Source organism: Phalangium opilio, unplaced genomic scaffold, assembly GCF_054372755.1.
Source record: "Phalangium opilio isolate 3A_F unplaced genomic scaffold, DU_Popi_V2 ptg000063l_1, whole genome shotgun sequence".
NCBI classification, from domain to species: domain Eukaryota; kingdom Metazoa; phylum Arthropoda; class Arachnida; order Opiliones; family Phalangiidae; genus Phalangium; species Phalangium opilio.
The window spans coordinates 4,046,483-4,055,262 of NW_028324180.1; the positions used below are offsets into that span (position 1 = coordinate 4,046,483).

At 39.2% G+C, this 8,780-nt stretch overlaps 1 protein-coding gene across 1 annotated transcript; it reads left to right on the plus strand.

Annotated features, from left to right (window-relative positions):
• The first annotated feature begins 993 nt into the window (after positions 1 to 993).
• On the plus strand, positions 994 to 8,241 carry LOC149662770 (uncharacterized). The gene is made up of 5 exons (XM_089842306.1): positions 994 to 1,957; positions 2,026 to 3,353; positions 6,319 to 6,528; positions 6,637 to 6,924; positions 8,101 to 8,241. The coding sequence occupies exons 1-5, from the start codon at positions 994 to 996 to the stop codon at positions 8,239 to 8,241; spliced, it is 2,931 nt and encodes a 976-aa protein (XP_089698432.1).
• Positions 8,242 to 8,780: the final 539 nt, after the last annotated feature.

Here is an 8,780-nt window from a genome sequence, read left to right on the forward strand (position 1 = left end):
GACTACGTCCCCAGCGAAAAGAGTTCCATTGTAGATTCAGAGGAGGCCGAGGAGATGTTCGAGGCTGATGTCTATGACCAATGGGGTGGGGGGTGTCCCCCCTCTCCTATAGAAGATGTACCCTCTTGCGAAATTTTAGAGCAAAGCGAGAGATTTTTCGAACATTTTAATATGTATGGCAGGGAAATAATTCTAAATATAACTGACGATCCGGTTGATAGTATCTGTACTATTACGAAACATATATTACGCGAGTACCGAGCAACAGATTACGTACAAATAACTTCACGAAGTCTAGGTATAAACTGTCGTTCGGAACTCGAATTATCCTTTAAAAGATTAGATCAAGTAGACCCTTCTTTCCTCTTTGATCAACTAGCCGAATTACTTTATGACGATGAAATCGCACATTTTTTCAAGGATGTGTAAAAATGATATTTAGTATCGTTAGAATACCAGAAGGGTATGGACGGTCTAACCGTCGTCAACTAAAGCCCTTCAGTATTTTCTCAAAGGATCGAAGGGGGATTCGACGAATCCCAAACACAGATAATCTGTGTCTTGCGCGTTCTCTTTGCGTGGCTATCGCGCACAGTGTCTACATGAATAACAAAAACAACACAGAGTGAAAAAATCGTTACGTGACCATATCACAAGCAGGACCCCGTTACACAAGCCAAAAAACAGAGGCTTTAGATCTTTGTCAAAAGGCCGGAGTCTCTGTATCTGAATGCGGTACCCCCGATTCGTTCCAGAAATTAAAAGCTTACTTATCCTCCTATTCTATATTCGTCTATAAATTCGAAAACAGAGTACCCATTTTAACTTTAGGCGAAAACGACCCTACAGATACCAGGCCACGTCTCTTCCTGCTTAACGAGAGTAATCAATATAATGTCATAACAAATTTAAAACCATTGTTTAGTCACGACCACTTTTGCGAGAAATGCCTCACACCTTACTCATAAATGCATTGACTTTTTCTTTAAATATATGCATCCGACAGTTTGCCATGGACGAGAAAAAACATGCGGTTCCTGCCTACGAAACTTCTGGGGTGACGATTGTTATAACAGTCACTTGGTTCCAGCTGGTAACAAAAAAGCCCTTTACGAGCGGCTTTACATTTGTAAAATCTGCTTTAAAACAATTGATTTCGGAAAACGTACTACGAGACACACGTGTGGAGAGATGTACTGTCATGTATGTGGAAAACACCAACCCAGCGACCATTTATGTTACATTCAGGTGATCAAGGATAAAACCCCCTGCATTATCCCCTCAAAAAAACCACTCCGTAATTTACCAGAACTCATGTATGTTTTCTTCGACGTTGAATGTATACAAACGAAAAGATGTACGGAAAAGTTGGGCGCGTACGAGCATCAAGCCATCTTATGTGTTAGCATCTCTCTTTGCGAAGACTGCATTGACGAAACGTCCCTCGATTTTAATTGTATCAAGTGCAGTCAATTTGGACCTCGCAAACAACGCTTCACAGGTGGGAAACCCATAGCTGCCTACCTCGACTACTTAGTCCGCTTATTCGACGTGAAGAAAGTCATCGTGGTATCTCATTTCGGCAGTAACTACGACAACCAACTATTAATAAGGGAAATAATTAATCGTGACGAGAAATTTGTACCCGAATCTTTGAAAATTAACGGTACACGTATTTTAGAAATGAAACTCTCTAATCTGTTATTCCTTGATTCATACAATTTCATCCCAGTCGCTTTATCCAAGTTTCCCGCTACTTTCGGCCTCCCTAATGCCGCTAAAGGGTATTTTCCTCATTTCCTTTTCAACGTAGTGGATCACGAGTTCGATATAGACAGACAAGAGGAGACTAACTACGTATTGGAGAACACTCTACCACCTACAGAAGCTTACGAGTTTCAGTATTTCACCAGGAAAAACCTGGACACTTTTTTAAAATGGAACACTTCAGAAGTCAGTAAAGGCTTTATTTTTTAAACGAACTGTATTATTATTGCGAAAACGACACTTTACTCTTATTTTTAGGGTGTCTAACTTTTCGGTCGCTCCTACTTAAAGTTACTAGCGTAGACCCATTTAATTGCAATTCCGTTACCCTACCGGGTGTTTGTTCCTATGTCTTCCGGAAAAATTATCTCAAACCAAACACAATTAGTATTATTCCCTCAAACTACTATAGACTTGGGGAAAATCAGTCATTAGGGGCCATTGAATGGCTAGAATGGACGTCATACGATAGAAACATTCTCATTAAATCCTCTTTTAGAGGTAAGGAGGTTAAGCTGCAGACCCTAAAGGTAGATGGTTATTGCCCCACAAACAAAGAAGTGTTCGAGTACATGGGCTGCTATTATCATGGTTGCAAAGTTCATTTCCCCGTAAATAGGAACATGATTTTACACGGTGACCCAAAACAGACTTTAAATACAAGGTATACAAAAACCGAGAAAAAAATTTGTAAACTAGAGGCCCTGCACTACAAAGTAAGCGTCAAATGGGAATGCGACTGGCAGCAAGACAAAAGAGATAAGCCCGAAATAAATGAATTTCTTAAACGTAACGATATTCGTATTAAAACATCGAAAAGATTAAACCCCCGAGATGCTTTTTTCGGAGGCAGGTGTTGCGCTAATAAACTTTATCATAAAACTACTGGCACTGGAAAAATGCACTACGTTGATTTCACCAGTTTATATCCTTTCGTGAACAAAACGGGTAAAATTCCTATTGGCCATCCTCAAATCATTTTAGATAATTTTCCTGACATATTTTCTTTTGATGGCCTACTCAAATGCGACGTACTACCAGCTCCAAATCTAACACACCCAGTTTTACCCGCTCGGATAAACGGGAAGCTAACCTTCCCCCTATGCTACACCTGTTGCAAAACTCAGTTTGAAGGTGACTGTACACACAGGCCTGACGAGAGAGAGCTGCGGGGTACCTGGGTTACAGACGAGCTAAGGTATGCTGTAGAGAGGGGGTACACTATTACTCGCATGTACGAAGCCTGGTCGTACAAGATCACACAGTACGACACCGAGACTAAACAGGGTGGTCTTTTTAAAGACTACGTCAATGCCTTTCTTGAATATAAAACCCTGGCTCGCGGTTTCCCCGCCGATTGCGTCACACAGGAGGACAAAGAGAAATATGTCAGGAATTACAAAAAAGTTGAGGGGATAGATCTAGATATAGATAAAGTTGAAAAGAACGAGGGGTTGAGATGCCTAAGTAAGCTTATGCTTAACTCGTTTTGGGGGAAATTTGGACAGAACACTAGACACGCCTCAACAAACATCATAAAAGACGCCAAGACGCTATACGAATTGATCCTTAACCCCGATAAAGAAGTAAAAAGTCTCCTGACTTTAAATGATAACACCATCTTAGTCAAATCAGAGATTGTCTACCATTGGGTCGAATCCCATTGGATCGAATGTCTCGTTCGACCGAATCCCATTAGACCGAATACCGCAATTTGGGCGGTTTTCCAATCATGAATTTTCCTTTCAATCCTATTTTTCTATTGATTTTCCTATTAAACTTCTTGTTATTGCAGAAAATACTAAACCAAACGTAACCTAATATAACAGTAATGTTTTGGAAAAGTCAATGAAGCTAAATTTCAATATTTTGGAAAAGGCGTAACATTGTTAAATGATTTATAAATTATTACTAACCTAATTTAACCAAACCTAACCTAACATAGAAGTAATGTTTTGGAAAAGGCATATTATTTGAGAAGTCAATGAAGCTAAACATCAATATTTTGGAAAAGGCGTAACATTGTTAAATGAATTATAAAATATTACTAACCTAACCTAACCTAACCAAACCAAACCAAACCTAACCTAACATAACAGTAATGTTTTGGAAAAGGCATATTATTTGAGAAGTCAATGAAGCTAAATTTCAATATTTTGGAAAAGGCGTAACATTGTTAAATGATTTATAAAATATTACTAACCTAACCTAACCTAACCTAACCTAACCAAACCTAACCAAACCTAACCTAACCAAACCTAACCTAACCAAACCTAACCAAACCTAACCAAACCTAACCTAACCAAACCTAACCAAACCAAACCTAACCTAACCTAACCAAACCAAACCAAACCAAACCAAACCAAACCAAACCAAACCAAACCAAACCAAACCAAACCAAACCAAACCAAACCTAACCTAACCTAACCTAACCTAACCTAACCTAACCTAACCTGACCTAACCTGACCTAACCTAACCTAACCTAACCTAACCAAACCTAACCTAACCTAACCTAACCTAACCTAACCTGACCAAACCTAACCAAACCTAACCAAACCTAACCTAACCTAACCTAACCTAAAAATAAAATTGATTTTCTTATTAAACTTCTTGATACTGCAGCAAATAATATGTGTTTACCAATAACATTCTTCAATAAATTTCAGAAAATAACTTCCATTTTTGGAAATTGTCTAACCCTAACCTAACCATACCTAACGTATTCTAACCTTACCATTAAGAGATCTCCCTCCCAAGTACTGACGGCGCTCGATGCTGCTTAACTTCTTCGATCATCCAAATCACTTTATCCATTGCGCTACTGGAGCCCGGCAACTCAAGGAAAACGCTATGATTTTATATGTGTAAACCCATCCCATTCAGTGGAAAGCTCTTCCATTTAAATATTCCCATTCAGTAGAAAATCGCTCTTTGGGCTATAAATTGTTTTAAATTTGGCTACAATTTTAGAAATTTGAATTCGATCCAACGGGATTCTATCCAATAGGATATTACCAAATCAGAAGACCTTGCCGAAAATGAGATAGCTCATAAGCATACAAATGTGGTAATAGCGTGTTATACAACAACTATGGCGAGCCTTCATCTTTTAAAACATCTTGAAATTGTAGGTGACCTCTGTTTTTATATGGATACTGACAGCCTTATCTACCTCTCACCAGATGGCGTCCCTATACTCCCGACGGGGGATTATCTTGGGGAATTAAAAAATGAACTAGAACCTTAAGGAAAAGACGCATATACAGCGTGTTTCTGGAAAGTCTGGCACAAATTAACAGGCATGTTCCTTGGGTCAAAAGGAGTCCGAAAGGTCCTATGACGTTTTGGGGTAAAGCGCTCCGTTGCGACGTTATGGGCTCTCAAAAGTAGGCCGAAAAACAAGGAGATCTCGCAGAATTATAGCACTAGTATTGTGGTTTTGACCCAATTGTTTTCGATTATTGAGCATAAGGCAATGATCGAAATAAGTTCAAACCTAGTGGAAGACCGTGAACGTGTTAAACGGCCAAAAGCGTTAATCCCTTTGTTATTATTAATGATTGTAATTAAAGGTAAGGAAAGTAGCTCAGATATCGGTTACTTGTTTGTTCAGATGTACTGGTAAATGACCAGTCTGTTATTCTTTATTTCAATTAGGCACATTACTTTTACAATAATTCGAATGAACCACTTAAATTTTGCAATAATTCGAATGAACCCCTTAAATTTTACAATAATTCGAATGAACCCCTTAAATTTTCAATAATTCGAATGAACCCCTTAAATTTTACAATAAATCGAAACGATTCCATTAATTTTACAATAATTTGAATCGAACCCATTTCATTTACAATAATTCGAATCGAACCCCCATTACTTTACAATAATTCGATTCGAACCCCCATTACTTTTACAATAATTCGATTCGAACCCCATTACTTTTACAATAATTCGAATCGAACCCCCATTACTTTTACAATAATTCGAATCGAACCCCCATTACTTTTACAATAATTCCAATGAAACCTAATTACATTGTTCTACAAAAATTGTTCAAAATGGGCACCATCAACGTTTAAGCAAACTTGCACGCGTCGTTTGAAAGATTCACGAACACGTTCGAAGATTCCAGGCGTGTTACGGATGCTATCACATCCATCAATTATCCTTTGTCGTAAATCTTCGACATCGCGAACTTCACTTCGGTATACCAAGTCCTTGAGATGGCCCCAAAGAAAAAAAATCGCATGGGTTGAGACCGGGAGATCTTGCTGGCCACGCAACAGTTCCACCTCGACCTATCCACCTCCGTTAAAAACAAATTATGCTGTGTTGGTCTAAACATTAGGGTAGTTTTCAACGTCAGAAGTTGTAGGTTTTTTACAGACGGCTTAAATGTATACCTTAAGGTGCTTCATGGCGTGCGTGCACATTTGAAAGCTTATCTGGAACTAATCATGGTCTACTTCACGAATGCAAAGTACTCAGATATCCATCTTATGTATGGACTGGCTCGGGGAAATGCGGTGGAAGCTCGGCGCTTTTACCAGGAACACTTTCCTCAACGACAAGTTCCCAATCGACAAACATTTACGGCAGCCGACAGACGCTTGAGAGAAACCGGGGAACTTCAGCCGTCGGGACTTGAACCTCGTGCGGCGATTGTTCCCGAGGATGTAGAGGACACCGTTTTGACAATTTTTGAAGATGATCCAACAAACAGTACCAGGAACGTCGGGCGGCAATTGTCCGTTAACCATGTACTCGTCTGGAAAATCCTTCGAGGACATCAGTTCCACCCATACCATTTGCAAAAGGTACAAGCTTTAAATGAAGCTGATTATCCGAGACGGGTCGATTTCTGCCAGTGGTTTGTGGCACGGGTAAATGACTTAGACTTTCCGCGTACCTTGCTAGTTTCCGACGAGGCCAATTTCTCGCGTGACAGGATACTTAATTTACATAACTATCACGAGTGGAAGCAACAAAACCCGCACGCGACCACTGTCATGAAACATCAAATTCAGTTTAATTTGAACGTCTGGTGCGGAATTGTAGGAGATCATTTAATTGGACCTTACTTTTTGCAACCGAGGCTAAATGGGGAGGCGTACTTGACCTTTCTGCGTGACAATTTACCGGAGCTTTTAGACGACGTACCGTTACGACTGCGACAAATAATGTGGTTCATGCAAGATGGCGCACCGCCCCATTTTAGTCCTCAAGTTAGAGCATATCTTGATGTCGCGAGGTGGATAGGTCGAGGCGGAACTGTTGCTTGGCCAGCAAGATCTCCCGATCTCAACCCATGCGATTTTTTTCTTTGGGGCCATCTCAAGGACTTGGTATACCGAAGTGAAGTTCGCGATGTCGAAGACTTACGACAAAGGATAATTGATGGATGTGATCCGTAACACGCCAGGAATCTTCGAACGTGTTCGTGAATCTTTCAAACGACGCGCGCAAGTTTGCTTAAACGTTGATGGTGCCCATTTTGAACAATTTTTGTAGAACAATGTAATTGGGTTTCATTCGAATTATTGTAAAAGTAATGGGGTTCGATTCGAGTTATTGTAAAAGTAATGGGGTTCGATTCGAATTATTGTAAATGTAATGGGTTCGATTCAAATTATTGTAAAATTAATGGAATAGATTCGATTTATTGTAAAATTTAAGGTGTTCATTCGAATTATTGTAAAATTTAAGGGGTTCATTCGAATTATTGTAAAAGTAATGTGTCTAATTGAAATAAAGAATAAAAAACTGGTCAGTTACCAGTACATCTGAACAAACAAGTAACCGATATCTGAGCTACTTTCCTTACCTTTAATTACAATCATTAATAATAACAAAGGGATTAATGCTTTTGGCCGTTTAACACGTTCACGGTCTTCCACTAGGTTTGAACTTATTTCGATCATTGCCTTATGCTCAATAATCGAAAACAATTGGGTCAAAACCACAATACTAGTGCTATAATTCTGCGAGATCTCCTTGTTTTTCGGCCTACTTTTGAGAGCCCATAACGTCGCAACGGAGCGCTTTACCCCAAAACGTCATAGGACCTTTCGGACTCCTTTTGACCCAAGGAACATGCCTGTTAATTTGTGCCAGACTTTCCAGAAACACCCTGTATTTGTGAGTTCGGAAGTGCTGGGGCTAAAAACTATTCCATGAACATTTACGATCCCGCAACTGATAAAATTACTAACATTATTAAAGTTAAAGGATTCTACTTAAACACATCTACAGAAAATTATGTTAATTTTGATTTCATGAAAAAATTATTAGGGGTGAACAACCAGGGCAAACCTGAAATAAACGCTGTGCAGGTACCCATAGGACCACAAATACGACGCCTACCCAATCATACTTTAATAACGATAGAACAGACCAAAACATATCAGGTGGTCGTAGATAAAGTTCGCGTTTTCCCCGATTATACTACCGCACCTTATGGTTACATTAAATAATTTTAAATTTGTAAAACTGTATAGTTTAATTGACTGGGGCTTTGTCTGCAGATATTTTTATTAACACAAATTACCTTCATTGTTCTTGCGAAATAAATATTTCTCACTTTATATTATGGTCTTTATAAATTTAGAGGGAGAGAGAGAGAGAGAGAGAAAACGTAAAAACTAGGCTCCCCCGCCTTAACAGTGGCCGCCATTGTTGTACGCTATACTGGCGTACTACTCTCTGTCATGCTGCTTGTACACGTGTTTTGACAGCATGTTTTCACTCTTATACCGCTTATCACAAGTGTTACACAGAAACATTTATACCAATTTCATGAAATACTACAACGTTTATCGAGGGTGTAACTCGGAGTAGAATAACGAGGAATGTTTCGGGGGTTTATATACCGACTTCACCTCGAACCACTTTGAGACTATAAAAATCTTGCACTGGCTATCTGGGGAGTTAAAATGTATACTTAGTAAAAAAAATGAGATGGCAGGATGAACTTACTCCTCGAACTGCTTTGAGACTTATGAGATTTCAATCT

Excerpts from the sequence above, each read along its gene's own strand:
- LOC149662770 (XM_089842306.1), top strand. The coding sequence starts at position 994 with ATGCATCCGACAGTTTGCCATGGACGAGAAAAAACATGCGGTTCCTGC. Across the intron at positions 6,529-6,636 it reads GGCAATTGTCCGTTAACCAT|TGGTTTGTGGCACGGGTAAA; the intron begins GTACTCGTCTGG and ends GATTTCTGCCAG. Across the intron at positions 6,925-8,100 it reads TACCGGAGCTTTTAGACGAC|GTACCCATAGGACCACAAAT; the intron begins GTACCGTTACGA and ends AACGCTGTGCAG.